We start from the raw sequence: 20,536 nt of genomic DNA, 5'->3' as shown, positions 1-20,536 counted from the left end.
CATACTTACCTTCACTCCCATGATGTGGCATCCAGAACCTCCTAGCTGACCCATGACATCTTCGGGTGGCTGGTTTCCGAGTACCGATTGCCTGCTGATTTCATTGACCGGCCAGGATGACATCTCTCCATTCAACTTCATTCATCTCAGTCTAAATTGTACAATGAGCTGCGCATGTGCAACTCAGTGAGCAGGGGTGGACAAGCAGGTAAGTAACTTACTAGTCCATTGAGTCCAGTGTTCATCGCTATGCTCCCATGCCACCATCTTGCACCAATATCCTGCACATATGCAGACACAGCACAGGTGTCTGGTAGGTCCAAGGAACCTGGCACAGACCCACGATATGTCTGTGCATGTGCAAAATTCCTTGAACCCCCACACATGTGCAGGCATGTCATGCATATCTGTGGGGTCCCACAGCCTTTCATACCTGCTGTTTTTTGCACATGCATGGGGAAGTTCATGCGGTTTCAGGCATGTCATGCATATCTGTGAGGTATCCGCCCTCTGAAGAAGTGCGTGCGCACAAAACGCGTTAGGGGGAGCCAAAGACGCCGTGACGTCACGCCGCCAGAGCCACGTGGAGGCCCGGCAGCCATCTTACTTCCTGGACGGTTAGTCCATACACTGATTACATTTGATGTCACATCTTACACCGTTTATTTTACTTGGAATTTGAAAATTCTTCTTTTATCTATTTAATAAATTGAGTATTACTTACCCTACTACACTATGGGCATTCTTTATGGTCTCCTGTGTGGAGCCAATTACTTCTAGAGCCCATCCTGATCCAGGCATCCATCGGCATCCAGAGAGGGGAGTTCCTTAAAGCTGACACCTACACCCGTCCATCCCTTAAAGGGATCTCTGGGCAGCTGGATCCAGTATTCTGCTGTGTATTCCTGACAACACCACCATACTTAGAGGGAGAACCATTCCCGGAGGGGGATCGTTTCCAGTACCTTCAGGGGACCTCTACATAATTATACAATGCATATTTATGTTACGCATCTGGTGAGTGCGTAGTTCTACTATATCTTTTTGGAGCACCATCAGTTGGATTCTCTTGTTACCTTTACTCAGATCTGCATTTATTGACACTTTGCAAATTTTTTATGGACATTATGAAAGTTATTTATTTGTTTTAGTGCTGCACCTATATATTTGTTATATCTGTGAGGTCCCAGAGACTTCCATACCTGCTGTTTTCTTTCACATGCATGGGGAAGTTCATTCGGTTTCAGGCATGTGCAGATGAACTGCCGGTTTTCCAGGTCCCAATGCATGTCTGGGCAGCACGAGATGTGCTTAGACAATGCTGGATACATCATCCTCTCTTAGGAAAGGATGAAGAAATGGAAAAGAGAAAACATTTTTTTTTTCCAATTGTGAAAGAGAGAAAGGGGGGGGGGTGGCAGAGGAGAGGAAGCCATATTCATGGGTGAAGTTCTGCTTTCATTTGCCAACTAACTGGGCTTCTTGAATGCACAGACCAAAGTAGTAGCCCAACTACCAAGTGAAAGTACTTACAAGGCAGACGGGAAGGAGAGGAGGCAGAAGAGAGGAAGTCATATTCATAGGTGAAGGTCTGCTTTCAGTTGGCTATTTCCGTGAGTGCACAGACCAAATTTGCAGCCCAACAACCAACTAAAAGAGCTTGCGTGGCAATCCGACAACACTGCTAGTAATTGTGAGGCAGTGCCATAGTGTTGTCAGCCAGCAACAGGAAGTGCAATTACTGGCAGGATCTCCAGAGAAGAAAATTAAAAAAAACTATTTGGTTGTGAAAACTGTCAGCAGTGATGCGTGATGCCAAACATATTGAAAAGTATACATTTATAAATGTGGCGCTCCTTAAAAAATATATTAATTCATACTTATGATTTGTGATGAACACGTAACATAATAAACCATACTTTTATAGATGAAACAATTATAGTGACATGATTTAAATGAATAAAAACGTCCAAATCCAAAAAAACGTGATTATTGCTTTGCTCTAAAAAATATAAAGTCCCATCACTCAATAAGTGATCCAAAAATCGTGACGTGGTGACTTATTAATCATGAAATAGTGACTTTCCGTGATCCTCCAACCAGTAAAATTGTGCGCTCACCTCCTTCTATGCCTAAAAAAATAGGCTACACACGCTTGTGGTTCACACAACCTGGAACCTGCTGGAACAGCTGTAGCATATCATGGATCATATCATAGCAGAACATACAGCTTTACAACATAAACAGGGCGAAACGCATTGGTTGGGGTATCGCATCCGCTCACCTGGAAGGCACACTCGCAGCGAGTGGGAATGGGTGGATCGGCGTTCTAACAAGACAATCTGAGGAACGAATGAGGAGGAGATAATCAGGAGGAGAAAGGCAGGTGATTTCTGGCAGATCAAGAAGGGATTAATCCCTGCAGGGATATCCAGCTAATAAGGGGCTTACCGAGGTATCCATAGGAAAGATCACATATCCATGATATGCTACAGCTGTTCCAGCAGGTTCCAGGTTGTGTGAACCACAAGCGTGTGTAGCCTATTTTTTTAGGCATAGAAGGAGGTGAGCGCACAATTTTACTGGTTGGAGGATCACGGAAAGTCACTATTTCATGATTAATAAGTCACCACGTCACGATTTTTGGATCACTTATTGAGTGATGGGACTATATATTTTTTAGAGCAAAGCAATAATCACGTTTTTTTGTATTTGGACGTTTTTATTCATTTAAATCATGTCACTATAATTGTTTCATCTATAAAAGTATGGTTTGATTGTGTTATGTGTTCATCACAAATCATAAGTATGAATTAATATATTTTTTAAGGAGCGCCACATTTATAAATGTATTATTAGGTTGCACAGTTTGAGTTATGTGTTAAATGTTGGCGACCCATAGAAACACTTTATTGAATATATAGTTTGGCTCGCAAGTCACACACTTTTTCTTTCTTATTGAAAAGTAGATTTTGGCTCTTCCCATACCCTCCCTTCCTCCCTCATCTAATCCCTCTCCAAACGTCCCCCTACTTCTTAAATGCACTTAGGAGACGTTGTTTCGATTGGCTGGGATGATAATGTTATTTATTGCCGATTCTTATGTTCTTGCTTTGCTAGAATTGTATAGACATCTGTACTGTGATCCTCATTTATTTTTCTTCATTGTCCTACTGCCTCTTCAATGTCCACTGTACATCAACAAAGTCTCCTTGTTTGTGTTGTTAAAGTTTTCTATCTTGTTAATAAAAAATGTTTGAACAAGAAAAGTAGATTTTGGGTTTACAGACATTTTAAAAAAAATGTTTTTCCTTTTGTATTTTTAAAAAAATTCCAGTCCAAAGATCAGTTCTGGACCATTTTTTTTACTTTTTTAGTCCCCCAGCATAGTGGTCAGACGGGCGCATGGAACATTGAAATGGATGGAAGACTGAGGCCTGAGAGTGCGGGAGGGTCTGTTGACATGCAGGAGTTCAGAGAGGTACGGAAGAGTGACGTTGTGGATGACCTTAAAGGAAAGTAGAAGATTCTTGAAATCGGTGTGATATTTGACCGGAAGCCAGTGAAGGTGTTGAAGAACAGAAGTGATGTGATTAGGAGGGGGTTCTGGTGATGATGCGAGCAGCAGAGTTCTGAACCAGTTGCAGTTTATGGAGCCACTTGAAAGGGAGACCAAAAAGAAGGGAATTATTATATATTTATTACAGATACCTCTATAGCACCGTCTATTTACGCAGCGCTTTACATATATATTCACATTCTCATCAGTCCCTAACCCTCAAGGGGCATACAATCTAAGGTCCCTAACTTATATTCATACATACACGGGACAATTTAGACAGGATATAATTAACCTATTGGCATGTCTTTGGAGTGTGGGAGGAAACCCATGCAGGCACAGGGAGAACATGCAAACTCCAGGCAGGTGGTGCCGTGGTTGGGATTCAAACCAACGACCCGAGTACTGCCAGGCGGAAGTGCTAACCATTTAGCCACACAATGGAATTGCAGTAATCTATGTGGAAAGTGACCAGATTATGAATGAGAACGTCAGTACTGTTGGGTGTGAGGAATGGACAGAGGTGATAAATCTTACATAGGGGGAAATATGCTGTCCGAGTGACATTATGACTTGTGAGCTTGAAAAGGTAGTGTACTTTCGAGGATGATACCCAGACTTTACCTGAGGTGGGGAAAGACTGTGCAGCTATCAATAGTAACTGTTGAGCTTTGTCAAGGTGGATATCAGTGAGGAGAACCTCAGGTTTGCCACTGTTAAATTTGAGAAAGTTGAAAGGGAGCCAGGATTTGACTTCAATCGGTAAAGATGATTTGGGAACATATTTTTCTTCCACTCAAGCAGCTGTGAAAGAGACACCTGCCTTGGGAAGGATGCCGCTGGAGATGGAAGAGTGGGTGGAGGAGAATTCTGATGAGGTTCAAGCCTTTTCTTGACACTACAAAACATGGCCTCTTCCCACATGTCGTATCCTGAGCCTTTGTTAGATTTTCCTTCATGTCACTAGAAGCCGCAGATGTTGCAGTAGGAAAATCCTGTGGAAAGTGAGGAACGAGGAGGAATGGGGTCCTTTGCTGCCGACTTGACTTATCAAGGTGCTGCTTCTCCTGAGCTTTGTAGTACAAAGTCATGTGGTACCCAAATGGATGCTACTTTTGCCATGGCAGTTATGCTGTTAGAAGAGGCTGTTCTGCTTCTCCCTCTGAACTCCCTTCCTCTCCATTCTGTGGCATTTATGGATGATCTGCCACCTCATCATCCACTTCCTCTTCATAGCTAAAACCCAATTGGCAAAAAACTGCAGCTGTTGGAACACCGCTGCCTCCTGCTGCTCCCTACCTGATGTCCCTCTGTGGTTTTGGTGCTATCTTTCTCACCCTCGATCCACATGCAGAATTTCTGCCTCAAACTTTAGGCCTACCTGGCATTTTTTATTCACTTCAAATCTTGACACACTTACCCCCTTCCTGTCCAGGCCAATTTTCAGCTTTCAGCGCTATCACACTTTGAATGACAATTGCGCGGTCATGCAACACTGTACCCATATGTATTGTTTAGCATTTTTTTGAGACAGATAAAGCTTTATTTTGGTGGTATTTATTCACCACTGGGATTTTAATTTTTTTTGCTATATAAATGAAAATGTACAAAAATTTTGAAAGAAAGTGTTTTTCTTTATACAATTTTGCAAATAAATAATCTTTCTTCATAAATCTTGGCCAAAATGTATTCAGTTATCTTTTTAGTAAAAAAACAAAAACAAATTGGTTTATAACCAAAAATTATAAATTTTAAAACTTTTTTTACATTTTTTTTTTATTTTTTTATATTATTATTTTTTTTTACATACTGTCACCCTAGCAGTGCAGTGCCACCATGGTAACACTGTACCGCTTGTGGGGGGCGATGAAGATTTTTTTTTTTTTTTTTTACACTGATTGCTTTTACACCCATAAAGGCTGTAAAAGCAATCATTTCTCCTTCTCTCTGGCTGCATTCTTGCAGCCATTGAGAAATACTGTGTGAGCTGTGATTGGTCACAGCTTGTCATATGGTACGAGGCTGTTGCGAATAGCCCTGTACCATGTGACCTCTGTGATCATTCACAGATTCAACACATAGTAAGCAATGATATCAGAAGTGACATCTTGCTTACTACTCTGCATGTGATCACTGATTGGCCAATCAGTGCAATCAGTGATCACATGATCGGGACCTCGCACAGAGGTCCCATACGACGATCGGTGTTCCACTGTGTCCGGAGGACACAACGGGCATCGAATTGCGGTGCTGCGCGCTCCCAGGGAGCGCGCACAAGCAGGGGGCGGGGAGGCCTTTTATAAACAGCCACCCACCCCTGCACTGCCACCGTCCGGCCGTTTATATACAACGGCTGGACGGGAGGTGGTCAATAAAGAGGATTGGATAAATTTAATGGCAGCTATGGTAACAGGGGAAATCATGGTGCTTTGGTGCACAATCATTTACTGCACAAATGTACATTGTCTCCAGTGTGATAAATTAGCTGAGTAAGAAACCGACATCTATCCCCCACAGAGTTCTATAATTGCCAATTATTGTATTTCACGAATGATATGGTCCCCAGATGGAACACAAATTCTTAAGAGTAAAATAATCACTTCAATTCAAAATGAAGTACTATTTTACAACGTACAAACCACAAGGCTGAATGTTAACCATTATAACAGTGGCAATAAAATGGTAACCGCCTAAGCTGTGAAATAGTATGAATAATCTTGATCATAGATGTCTTAGATATGTTAGCTGAAAAGGTTCAAGTAGTGTTTTTAGCCAGTCGTTCACATCTATCCAGGTACATCACGGCCAGTTTCAGTAAGTCAGCAGTTTCGGGGGTCTCCTATGAAGCTAGATTCCTGCAGCTTTTAGTACCTTGTCCCTAAGGCTGCATTCAAACTTGATCTATTTGTAACTTGAAGCTCTAAAAACGTTCAAACTTAGAAATCAATTGTTCTCTATGGTGCCTGTTCATGTGATAAGGTGCCACAGGCACCATAGAGAACAAATGATTTTTTAAGTTTGGGCGTTTATGGAGCTTCGAGCTTCAAGCTACAAATCGCTCAAGTGTGAATGCAGCCTAAAGCCAGGGGATAGAGGCAGACAACTAACAGTACAATCCTCCCTTGTTCAAAGCATGGCACCAGAATATTTGGTGTATAACAGAAAAATTCTTCGGACTAATAGATGGTGCATGAGGCGAAGTCCTAGGACCAACAAGAATGCACAGGAATTTTCTTTGGACCACTAGATGATACAGTATGTCAATTCCCAAGACCAACAAATTGCGTATAACAGAGTTTTCTTTGGACTAGTAGATACTATAGCAGATCAAAGTCTAGAACAGGCATGTCCAAAGTCCGGCCCGCGGGCCATTTACGGCCCAGGGGTCGGTTTAATACGGCCCTCCAACAGCCCTCCCTGCTCTGTGTAATGTGGCCCTCCCACGGCCCTCCCTTCTATGGCAGACAGTCTTCTGCTTGAGAGCAGAGGGCAGTGCGCATGCCTGATTGCGGCGCGTTCTCCCTGGTCTGTGTAAATGCGGCTGTCGCACGGCCCTCCCTTCTGTGGCAGACAGTCTTCTGCTTGAGAGCAGTGCGCATGCGTGACTGCGCCGCGCTGGGAGCGACAGAGGGCGGTGACGTCAGGGCCGGGCTTCCAGCGTGAAGTGTGTTTCTCTTCCCCTCCCGGCTGCCGAGCAGAGACTTCAGCTCCAGCTACCTTTTTCACCCTTCACATTAGTGCAGGTAAGTTTTTTTTAAATTTATTTTCAATACATTGTGAAAACTCAGCTGTCAGTTGATCTTAATGTTATGAAATGAAAAGTACGTCGTTTGCAATTAACTTGGCATAAAATAATTTATTTGCATTTAATTGTAATGGTTCAAAGAATGCTCGGAAAAATGTTCGGCCCTCCACCATGTTCACTTCATCCAATCTGGCCCTCTTTGAAAAAAGTTTGGACACCCCTGGTCTAGAACCATCAAACTGTTTGAAACAGAACAGTCTTTGGACCAGTAGATGGTACAGGAGTTCACATTCCATGACCAACAAGATGTATGTAACAGAATATTTCTTGGACTGGCAGAGAGCGAAGAACGCCAAGTCCATAGATTATCAAACATGGTATGACAGAATTTTCTTTGGACAGTAGATGGTAAATGAAGCTAAGTCTCAGAACCAACAACCTGAGTATAATAGAATATTCTTTAGGCCAGTAGATAGTTTAGGAGGCCATGTCCTAGGACCAACAACCCGTATTTAAAAAAATTATTCTTTGGACCATCAGACAGCAAAGAAGGCCAAGTCAACAGACAAACAAGCAGGGTATAACAGAATATTCTTTGGACAATAGATGAAACATGCAAAAATGCAAGTCCCAGGACCAACAAGCTGAGGATAACAGAATATTCTGTGGACCAGTGGTTTGAAAGCTGTGTGTGTGTGTGTGTATGTGTATATCTATCTATCTATCTATCTATATATATATATATATATACATACATACACAGTGCATCCAGAAAGTATTCCCAGCGCTTAACTTTTGCCACATTTTGTTTTGTTACAGCCTTATTCCAAAATGGATTACATTCATTTTTTCCCTTTAACATTCTACAAATACCCCATAATGACATTGTGACAGAGGTTTGTTTTGAAATCTTTGCAATCTATTAAAAATAAAAAACAAAGAAAATCCCCCATGTACATAAGTATCCACAGCCTTTGCCATGACACTCAAAATTGATCTCTGGTGCATTGTGTTCCCACTGATCATCCTTGAGATGTTTCAACAACTTGGAGTCCACCTGTGGGACATTCAGTTGATTGGACATGCTTAGGAAAGGCATAAACCTGTCTATAGAAGGTCCCACAGTTACAGAACATGTCAGAGCACAAACCAAGCTATGAAGTCCAAGGAATTGTCCGTAGGCCTCCAAGACAGGATTGCATCAAGGCACAGATTTGGGGAAGGGTACAAAAAAAATGTCTGCAGCATTGACAGTCCCAATGAGCACAGTGGCCTCCATCATCCATAAATGGAAGCAGTTTGGAACCAGCAGGAATCCTCCTAGAGCGGGTCACCCGGCCAAAATGAGCAATTGAGGGAGAAGGGCCTTAGCCAGTGACATTAATAAGCACCCGATGGTAACTGTTAAAGAGCTCCAGCGTTTCTCTGTGGAGAGAGGAGAACCTTCCAGAAGAACAACCATCTCTGCAGCACTCCACCAATCAGGCCTGTATGCAGGGGAGGACTGACCATTCGAGCACTCGTGCACTGCCTGAGGGCCCAGGGTCAGTAGGGGGCCCCATGAAATGCCCCCAGTACCTTTTTTATAGGTTTTTGTGAGTGTGGGCAAGGACAAAGGGTCCCCATGATCCCCTATTGCCCGGGGGCCCCATGAGTTGTCAGTCCACTCCTGCCTGTATGGTAGAGTGACCAGACTGAAGCCACTCCTCAGTAAAAGGCAAATGGTAGCCCACCAAAATGCACCTGAGGGACTCTCAGACCATGAGAAACAAAACTCTCTAGTCTGATGAAACAAAAGATTGAACTCTTTGGCCTGAATGCCAAGCATCATGTCTGGAGGACACCAGGCACCACTCACCACCTGGCCAATACCATTCCTATAGTGAAGCATGGTGGTGGCAGCATCATGCTGTGGGGATGTTTTTCAGTGGCAGGAACAGGGAGACTAGTCAAGATCGAAGGAAAGATGAATGCAGCAATGTAATAGAGACATCCTTGATGAAAACCTGTTGCAGAGCGCTCTGGACCTTAGACTGGGGCGAGGGTTCATCTTTCAACAGGACAATGACCCTAAGCACACAGCCCACATAACAAAGGAGTGGCTACGGGCCAACCCTGTGAATGTCCTGGAGTGGCCCAGCCTTGAACCCGATTGAACATCTCTTGAGAGATATGAAAATGGCTGTGCACTGATGCTCCCCATCCAACCTGATGGAGCTTGAGAGGTCCTGCAAAGAAGAATGGGAGAAATTGTCCAAAAATAGGTGTGCCAAGCTTGTAGCATCATACTCACAATGACTCGAGGCTGTAATTGGTGCTAAAGGGGCTTCAACAAAGTATTGAGCAAAGGCTGTGAATACTTATGTACTTTTTTTTTTTTAAATAAATTGCAAAGATTTAAAAACAAACTTCTTTCACATTGTCATTATGAGGTATTGTTTGTAGAATGTGGAGGAAAAAAATGAATTTAATCCATTTTGGAATAAGGCTGTAAAATAAAATGTGGCAAAGTTAAGTGCTGTGAATACGCTCTAGATGCACTGTATATATAGATATTATAGATTTTTTGGGAAACAACAGAAACTCAGAGAGATAGGAAATACAGTTGTGTTCAAAATAATAGCAGTGTGTTGAAAAAAGTGACTAATGCTGAAAATCCTTCTAATAGCTTTTATTTCCTTCCACACAAATGCATTGGGAACACGACACATTCTATTCCAAATCAAAACATGAAGAAAAATACATCAAATTTGTGTTGTTCCTCTAAAAAAAATGGAAGAAAAGTGAATATTAGACAGTTCAAAAAAATCGCAGTGTTTGTATTCTTCTTTACAAACTCAAACATTCACTATATAAACTGAGAAATGTTTGAAGATTTTGCTTTCCTTTGAATGACTTCATGAATATTTGGTTGTATAAGCACTGTTTCTGAGAACTGCTGTACATCTGTGTTGCATGGAGTCACCCAACTTCTGACCCCTGTGATCAGGTATTCCAGCCCAGGATGATTGGACCACATTCCACAGTTCTTCTCTATTTCTTGGTTTTGCCTCAGAAACTTCATTTTTGATGTCACCCCACAAGTTTTCTATTGGATTAAGATCCGGGGATTGGGCTGGCCACTCTATAACGTCAATCTTGTTGGTCTGGAACCAAGATGTTGCACGTTTACTGGTGTGTTTGGGGTCGTTGTCTTGTTGGAACCCCCATTTCAAGGGCATTTCCTCTTCAGCATAAGGCAGCATGACCTCTTCAAGTATTCTGATGTATTCAAACTGATCCATGATCCCTGGTATGCGATAAATAGGCCCAACACCGTAGTATGAGAAACATCCCCATATCATGATGCTTGCACCACCATGCTTCACTGTCTTCACAGTGTACTGTGGCTTGAATTCAGTGTTTGGGGGTCGTCTGACAAACTGTCTCCGGCCACTAGACCCAAAAAGAACAATCTTACTTTCATCAGTCCACAAAATGTTGCGCCATTTCTCTTTAGGCCAGTCAATGTGCTCTTTGGCAGTTTGTAACCTCTTCAGCACACGTCTTTTTACCAACAGTGGGACTTTGCGGGGGCTTCTTGCAGATAGCTTGGCTTCACATAGGCGTCTTCTAATTGTAACAGTCCTCACAGGGAACGTCACACCTTCTTTCATCTTCCTGGAGCTGATTGTTGGCTTAGTCCGCGCCATTTTGGCTATTCTTCTATCCATTACAATGGTAGTTTTTCGCTTTCTTCCACGTCTTTCAGGTTTTGGTTGCCATTTTAAAGCATTTGCCATCATTTTAGCTGAGCAGCCGATCATTTTCTGCACTTCTTTATATGTTTTTCCCTCTCCAATCAACTTTTTAATCAAGGTACGCTGTTCTTCTGAACAATGTCTGTAACGACCCATTTTCCTCAGAATTTCAGAGAGAAATGCACTGTAACCAGCATGTCCAACATTTGCTGCCTTCCTTCCTTAAATAAGGGCAATAATTGCCACCTGTTCTTCAAAGAATGAATGACCTCACTAATAGAACTCCACAGGGCTATTATTTTGAACACGCCCCTCAATGAGTGATTCAATGACACAGAATCAGCAGCATGCATGTCATGACTGTTGGGTCTGTTGGATTTCTATGACTCTACTACACCTGCTAGGAAATTATTTGCCATGTAGAAATATCATTTCTACCAAAAACAGTGATTGATCCGGTTAGTGATGTCTGACTGCTATTATTTTGACCACAACTGTACATCTAAACTCAGCTGGAGAGAACATTACATTGCCATTGTTCATTACCAGCTAATGGATGAAAGTATTAAACATAGCATATCATGTAAGAATGGTTGTTGCACCTACAGTTGCAAGAAAAAGTATGTGAACCCCTTGGGATTACGTGGAGTTTTGCATGAATTGGTCATAAAATGTGCTCTGAACGTCATCTAAGTCACAACAATAGAAGAACACAGTCTGCTGAACATAATACTACACAAACATTAGACGTTGCCATGGTTTAATTGCACATAACATGTAAACATTCACAGTGCAGGGAGGAAAAAGTATGTGAGGCCCTAGCTTAATGACTTCTCCCAGAGCTAATTGGAGCCAGGAGTGAGCCAACCTTGACTCCAATCAGTGTGATGATATTGGATGTGTTGCTGACAGCTGTCCTGCCCTTAAAAAACACACACCTGTTTTGGGTTTACCGGTTTCAAGAAGCACTGTCTGATGTGAACCATGCCTCGCAGAAAAGAGCTCTCAGAAGACCTACGATCAAGAATTGTTGACTTGCAAGAAGCTGGAAAGGGTTACAAAAGTATCTCCAAAAGCCTTGATGTTCATGTGTCCACGATCAGACAGACTGTCTACAAATGGAGAAAGTTTAGCACTGTTGCTACTCTCCCTAGACGTGGTCGTCCTGTAAAAATGACTGCAAGAGCACAGCGCAGAATGCTGCATGAGGTAAAGAAGAATCCCAGAGTGTCAGCTAAAGACCTACAGAAATCTCTGGCACATGCTAACATTTTTGTTGACACATCTACAGTAAGGAAAACATTAAACAAGAATGGAGTACATGGGAGGACACCACGGAGGAAGCCATTGCTGTCCAAAAAGAATATTGCAGCACGTTTGAAGTTTGCAAAAGACCACCTGGATGTTTCACAGCACTACTGGCAAAATATACTGTGGACAGATGAAACCAAGATTGAGTTGTTTGGGAAGAACACACAACACTATGTGTGGAGAAAAAAAGGCACAGCACACCAACATCAAAACCTCACCCCCACTGTAAAACATGGCGGAGGGAGCATCATGGTTTGGGGCTGCTTTGCTGCCTCAGGGCCTGGACGGATTGTTGTCATTGATGGGAAAATGAATTCCAGAGTTTATCAAGACATTTTGCAGGAAAACGTACGACCATCTGTCCGCCAACTGAAGCTCCGCAGAGGATGGGTGATGCAACAGGACAATGACCCAAAGCATACAAGTAATTCAACAAAACAATGGCTGCAACAGCACAGAATACGCCTTCTGGAGTGGCCCAGTCAGAGTCCTGACCTCAACCCAATTGAAACGCTGTGGCATGACCTTAAGAGAGCGATTCACACGAGACATCCCAAGAATATTGCTACACTGAAACAGTTTTGTGAAGAGGAGTGGTCCAAAATGAGTCCAGATCGTTGTGCAGGTCTGATCTGCAACTACAGGAAATGTTTGGTTGAGGTTATTGCTGCCAAAGGAGGGTCAACCAGGTATTAAGTCCAAAGGTTCACATACTTTTTCCTCCCTGCACTGTGAATGTTTACATGTTATGTGCAATTAAACCATGGCAACATCTAATGTTTGTGTAGTATTATGTTCAGCAGACTGTGTTCTTCTACTGTTGTGATTTAGATGATGTTCAGAGCACATTTTATGCCCAATTCATGCAAAACTCCACGTAATCCCAAGGGGTTCACATACTTTTTCTTGCAACTGTATGTCTGTATAAACAGCATACCCACACCCCTACTGAATGAATACTTTTCATATATGTTCCATCTTCTTTTACTTGTATTCCATTCCATTGCTTAAAGATCTTATACTCCTTGCAACGGTTGTTAATCTGTTTCCATTGGAGTTCTTGCCCCTTTTGAGTTCCAGCATAGAGCTGGTTTAGAATGTCATCTCTTCATCTGCAACTTAAATCCACATTTACTTCTCATGAACAGGTAGCATTTGCATTTCTTCCCATGGCGCTGGCTCAGGTGTAACGCTGTATGAACCTATGCCCTTCCTGGATGTGACGGAGCTTGCAGGTGTTTCTTTTTGATTGGATAAGTCACTGTCCCAAATTTCAATTTCAGTGACATTCTGTTCCTTTTCCTGTAGTACTGTTGGGGCTTCTTGCTCAGGTTGTTGTTCAGATGGTGCTGACTGTGTCACTTTATAAGGCTTTTGACACATAGGTGTTTCATTAATATTTACACTTCTAATGATTGATACCTTATTGGTTTCTGACTAAAATTTCTGTAACCCTTTTGAGACACAATGTAGCAAACATATATACTTTCCTTAGCACAGGGTTCCCATTGTGTATGCTTTTCTTTAGGATCATGTTCATATGCTTTGCTGCCAAATATGTTGATATGCTTCAGGTAAGGCGTCTTTCCATTGCATAGCTCATACTGAGCATTCTCTGTTGCTTTTCCAGGTAAGTGCTGGTGGAGGACTGTGACTGGCTGTGCTGCTGTGCACTCACCTGGACTTCACATGTAAGCTTAGCACATGGTAAGCTCTTTCATTGGCTGTTTCTGCCAATATCTTGTCTTTCTTGAGCCATTTGAATTTTAATGCCACCTGTTTCTTCTTCTGGGGTGGCTCCAATTCCTTGTGGGGTTCTATGGGGCCATCCTCAGATGCACACTCCCAGGACAGAGACCACAAGCCAGCTGCCTGTGCCAGCCTGCACAGGCAGCAACAAAGGACTAAGACTGGGCATGCATGGTGGTGCCATAGGTGCTTGGACTTATGAGGCATGGAGTCCTGGGGAGAGGGCTCAGGAGATGCCCTAATGTTCCTTCCCTGATCCGAAGTTCCAGGAAGCCTTAGGTTACGATAATAATTGCATCTGATTATAAATGTTTATGACATTTTTTTTCATGCAAAACCTTTGTTTGCTTGGTTTTTTTGCTCAACTGGCCTAAATGCATTGGAGTCTGAAAAATGTGAGGATTTAATACTACTTTACAATTTCTAAGGTTTGCTCTTGGTCTATTTCTTTGTGGCTCCTCCAACATTTCTTTTGCCATTTCACACTTGCATGTGTAGACAATATGATCACCATCTATGGGGCACTATTCCTTTCACTGATACCAATGGTGGAGCACCTGTTCCTTCCACTGACACCGATGATGAAGTATTATCCCTCCCACTGATACCAATGAAGGAGTATTATACCTCCCACTGATACGAATGATGGGGCACTATTCCTCCCACTGATACCAATGATGGGGCACTATTCCTCCCACTGATACCAATGATGGGGCACTATTCCTCCCACTGATACCAATGGTGGAGAACTATTCCTCCCACTGATACCAATGGTGGAGCACTATTCCTCCCACTGATGGCAATGATGGGACACTATTCCTCCCACTGATAACAATGATGGGGCACTATTCCTCCCACTGATACCAATGATGGGGCACTATTCCTCCCACTGATACCATGATGGGGCACTATTCCTCCCACTGATACCAATGATGGGGCACTATTCCTCCCACTGATACCAATGATGGGGCACTATTCCTCCCACTGATACCAATGATGGGGCACTATTCCTCCCACTGATGGCAATGATGGGGCACTATTCCTCCCACTGATACCATAATGGGGCACTATTCCTCCCACTGATACCAATGATGGGGCACTATTCCTCCCACTGATACCAATGATGGGGCACTATTCCTCCCACTGATACCATGATGGGGCACTATTCCTCCCACTGATACCAATGATGGGGCACTATTCCTCCCACTGATACCAATGATGGGGCACTATTCCTCCCACTGATACCAAAGATGGGACACTATTCCTCCCACTGATACCAATGAAGGAGTATTATACCTCACACTAATACCAATGATGGGGCAGTATTCCAGTATTCCTCCCACTGATACCAATGATGAATCCCTATTCCTCCCACTGAGACCAATGGTGGGGACTGTAGCAATTGTGCACACAGTAAAAAATTTTGCACACAGATATGGACGCGGTCATCCATCTTGCTCAAGATTCCCCATCTTGTATCATTCTCTCTCCCTCCAATCCCCCTCCCTCAGGAATGTGGTGTGTGTGTGTGTGTGCTGGGTTCAGAAGGACATCAGGCACAGTTGGATACACTTCATGGTTGTAATCCCAAATTAGCTGGTGCCCGGGTGTCTGTTAGCTTCTTGCTCGGAGATGATCGTAAGGCTATAAACCAGTCCTTCACTGGACATGAAACACATTCCAGAATAGCCATAAAACATACGTCCCTTTTAAAAACCACGTTTCATAACTTAAAATAGGGAATACATACAATTGAACAAAGCATATATTCAGATAGCTCAGTTTAATGCGAGTCGCCTGATATCTTACACCCCTAGTTAAAGTCTACAGGAGAGTAGAAAGCCATAAAGTTCTAGCTGAAATAGTAAGATATTTCATATTTGATGTCTGGACATTCAGGATATCATTCTGCATATTAATCTACTAGTGGCTAGGCTGCTACATGTACCTAGGGAAGGGTATTGACCATGATATAAACTGTGAGGGATTTGGTCATAGCCTGCGTTCCCTGCCTAAAACACCCTCCCCAAATGAGGCGATTGGTTCTCTGCTTTAAGGAGACACCCTGCTGGTGGACTAAAAACTGTTCCTCCCACTGATACTGCTGATAAGGCACCATTCCCCAAAAATAGGGCACTATTCATCCTGCTAATACCAATGAAAGGGCATTATTCCTCCCTTTGACACTATTGATAGGGCATTTTTCCTCTCACTGAGACCAATGGTGGGGCTCTGTTCCTCCCACTGATACCAATGAAGGGGCACAATTCCTCCCACCGATACCAATGATAAGGAACTCTTTCTTCCACTGACGCCAATGATGGGGCACTATTCCTCCCACTGACACCAATGATAAGGCACTATTCCTCCCACTGATAACAATGATGGAACACTATTCCATCCCACTGATACCAATGATGGAGCACTATTTCTCCAAATGATGGGGCACTCTTCCTCCCACTAATACCAGTGATGGTTCAGTATTCCTCCAACTGACACTAATGATGTAACATTATCACTCTGACTAAACCAATGATGGGGCAGTATTTTAGTATTTCTCCCAATGACACTATTGATGGGGCACTATTCCTCCCACTAATGCCAATGATCTGGCACTAATCCTTCCACTGACACCAATGATGGGGCACTATTCCTCCCAGTGATACCAATGATGGGGCACTATTCCTCCCAGTGATACCAATGATCGAGCACTGTTGCTCCCACTGACATCACTGATAAGGCACTATTCCACTCACTGATGCCAATGATGGGGCACTATTCTTCCCACTGATACCAATGATATGACACTCTGGCTTCCACTGATTCCAATGATGGGGTATTATTTCTCCCACTGAGACCATTGATGGAGCACTGTTCCTCCCACTGATACCAATGATTGGCATTGATCCTTCTACTACTGACTACAGGTTCTATATAAGTTTCTTTTTTTTACTCCCACTAACCCCCAAATCTGAGGCATTGTTTACTTTTACAGTTGCCAGAGCATTTTCATCTTCTACTGGCCACAATCTAGGCCCCCAAAATGATGGGGCATTATTTTTTCTGTTGACACCAAAGATGGAGCATATATTTCCCCCCACTGAAACTAATGATGGGGCACTATTCATCTCACTGACACCAATGATGGGGGAACTATTCCTTCCTCTGATACCAATGAATGGAGAATTAATGCTCCAAGTGAAATCAATGATGGAGCAATATTTTAGGATTTCTCCCACTGATACCAATGATGTTCTATTTATCTCACTGACACCAATGATGGAGCATTATTTCTCTCACTGACACCAATGATGGAGCAATATTCTCCCCATTGAAACTAATGATGGGTCAGTATTTCAATATTCCTCCCAATGATACCAATTATGATGCACTATTCCTCCCGCAAACACCAATTATGGGGAACTTTTCTATCCACTGATACCAATGATGTAGCACTATTACATCACTGACCTAATATCCAAGTACCGCCCAACACGCACACTCCGCTCCTCACAAGACCTCCTTCTCTCTAGTTCCCTGGTCTCCTCCTCCTATGCCCGCCTCCAGGACTTCTCCAGGGTGTCACTCTTCCTCTGGAACTCCCTGCCCCAACCCATCAGATTATCACCTACTCTCCTCTCCTTTAAGCGCACCTTTAGGCGCACCCTGAAAACCCACCTCTTCAGGGAAGCCTACCCCACTCTCTGCTAACTTGCCGACGACCTCCACTCTTCCTACCACTCCATCCCCCACAGCTTTCTCCTCCTGTGCCACCATCCCCTCCCTCCTAGATTGTAAGCTCGGAAGAGCAGGGCCCTCGATCCCCTCATGTTTTGCATTGTATTTTTATTGTTCTGTCGCATGTTTTGTCCCCCTTTGTAATGTACAGCGCTGAGCGAACTATTGGCGCTTTATAAATACTGTATAATAATAATAATTCCCCCAACTGACACCAATGATGGGGCACTATTCCTCCCACTGACACCAATGATGGGGCACTATTCCTCCCACTGATACCAATGACAGGGCACTATTCCTCCCACTGACACCAATGATGGGGCACTATTCCTCCCATGGACACCAATGATGGGGAACTATTCCTCCCACTGATACCAATGATGGGGCACTATTCCTCCCACTGACACCAGTGATGGGGCACTATTCCTCCCATGGACACCAATGATGGGGAACTATACCTTCCTCTGATACCAATGGTGTAGCACAGTTCCTCCTACTGACATCAATGATGGGGAACTATTTATCCCACTGACACCAATGATGGGGCACTATTCCTCCCACTGACACCAATGATGGGGCACTATTCCTCCCACTGACACCAATGATGGGACACTATTCCTCCCACTGACATCAATGATGGTGTCCTATTTATCCCACTGACACCAATTATGGTGTACTATTCCTCCCACTGATACCAATGATGGGGCACTATTCCTCCCACTGATACCAATGATGGGGCACTATTCCTCCCACTGATACCAATGATGGGGCACTATTCCTCCCACTGACATCAATGATGGTGTCCTATTTTTCCCACTGATACCAATGATTGACCACTGTTCCTCCAACTGACACCACTCATACTAACACCCATGGATAGCACAGGAAATTTGATTCCAGGACCAATAGGCAAGGTAAACGATTATTCTTTGGACCAGTAGATAGGACAGAAGGCCAGGACTAAGAAACACCTTTCTCTGGACTCCTGGGCCACTTCCTTGCTCTTTTTAGCACCTCAGTTGTGCTGGTCTTGTTAGCCCTACACTTGTAGTTTCATTCCATGACTGCAAATGAGGACAGCCAGTCTTGAGATGTAAAGTAGCAACAAAAGCCACGTACAAAGCCAGAAAGCTGTCATCAAGATCACCGTGTGCATTAGCTCCAGTCTACTGGTTCCCCTCTCCTGGTCATTGTTGTCAATTACATATTCTGGAAAACTTTAAACCCTTCAGGTTACCAGTCCTTACCCCCCCCCCTCTATTAGAGCGTTATTCTTATTTCTAAATTAAAAGGATTCCCAATAAGATGTATTGATTATGAATGGATCGTACTGTTCATTTAGTAATTGTGTTAATCATGACGTCACTCTTCACTTTAAAGCTCGTGCCTCTTATAACAGAACTCATAAATGTCTGTTTTATGTCCTTGTTTCTGAGACAGTATATAATGGGGTTGCATATATGTGGTACATAGGAGTATACGCAAAGGACAAACACGCTTAAGTCTGCATTAAAAACCAGGCCGATTTCATTAGCCAGAAACACAAACACACGCGGGGCGTAGTGCACGGTCATTGCAAAGAGATGTGTAGCGCAGGTGTAAAAAGCCTTCCGCCAGGTCCCATTGCTGGCCGACAGACGGATAATATTAATGATGGTGATATATGACAACATGATGAAACTTAACGGCACAAATTGTATAAACATGGAGAAGACAAAAGTCGTCTTCTTGATGATGGAGACATCTTTGCAGGCCAGTGCAGTGACTGCTATGTTGGTGCACATTATAGTGTTGATTTTGTTATAACCACAAGGAGGTGCCTGCGCGTTCATCACCAGGGCTGTTAAAGCAGTGCTGATTGCTGCAATCCAGCAAGCACAGCAACACATGGCGATGATTTTGCTGGTGAAGATTGAGGAGTATCGCAGTGGCTTGCAGATGGCGAAGAAACGGTCGATAGCCATAAGCATGAAGGTGTAGGAGTCGGTGGGGCCCAGGGTGTGGATAAGGAACATCTGAAGAAGGCATTCGGGGAAGGTCGTGGTTGCTCCAAACCAATACTTGGCTATGATTTTTGGTAATGTTACGGTGTCATAAAGGAGGTGAGAACATGAAAGGTTAGCTATGATGATGTACATTGGTTTATGTAAACGCTTCTTCATGATGACCAGACTAATCACCGTACCATTGACCGACAAAGACGCCATGTAGATAAGAAGCATTATAAGGGAGACTGGAGCATAGAATTCTGCTTTAAGTCCGGGAAATCCTATTATAAATATCTCCTTTACCTCTGATTGGTTCACCATCATCTGCCCAGTGATTAAAAGAAAACAGTGATCGCAAATAAAAGCTGTAGGTGTGAGGTATGAGGTGCTTGATCTTTTTTGAAGCCTCTTCTGGTCAAGCTGAATTGGTTTCCTATTAGGGCGACTCTTCAAAAGAGTAACATCCGAAAATTGGCATGAGTCCACGTAGATTAGAATTTGGTGGTGTGCCTACCAAAGTTCAGACGTTGGTTTTATTTAGGGTTAAGTAGACTAAAAATCAAATGCATATTCAGAGGTTCAGAAACTCCCCCTTTATCAGGACTACCAAAGGGTAACCCAAAACAAAATTACATTTGCATATAAATGGGTCTTTAGGAAATATACAGAAAATGCTACATAAACAATTAATTTAGGAACATTTTCA

The 20,536-nt window shown here is 43.2% G+C and overlaps 1 protein-coding gene across 1 annotated transcript; it reads right to left on the bottom strand.

Moving 5' to 3' along the window:
* Positions 1 to 19,176: 19,176 nt before the first annotated feature.
* Positions 19,177 to 20,049, bottom strand: LOC149429065 (olfactory receptor 6N2-like). The gene has a single exon (XM_089666771.1). The coding sequence runs from the start codon at positions 20,047 to 20,049 to the stop codon at positions 19,177 to 19,179; it is 873 nt and encodes a 290-aa protein (XP_089522897.1).
* Positions 20,050 to 20,536: the final 487 nt, after the last annotated feature.

The sequence above is a fragment of the Staurois parvus genome, unplaced genomic scaffold, assembly GCF_062004578.1.
Source record: "Staurois parvus isolate SC_StPar_1 unplaced genomic scaffold, SC_StPar_1.0 ptg002832l, whole genome shotgun sequence".
Taxonomy (NCBI): Eukaryota; Metazoa; Chordata; class Amphibia; order Anura; family Ranidae; genus Staurois; species Staurois parvus.
Note: the sequence above shows the minus strand (reverse complement) of the source record. Positions and strands in the feature narration are given on the sequence as shown.

Bases quoted from the DNA above. Each gene is read 5' to 3' on its own strand.
- LOC149429065 (XM_089666771.1), bottom strand. From the start codon at position 20,049: ATGGCGTCTTTGTCGGTCAATGGTACGGTGATTAGTCTGGTCATCATG.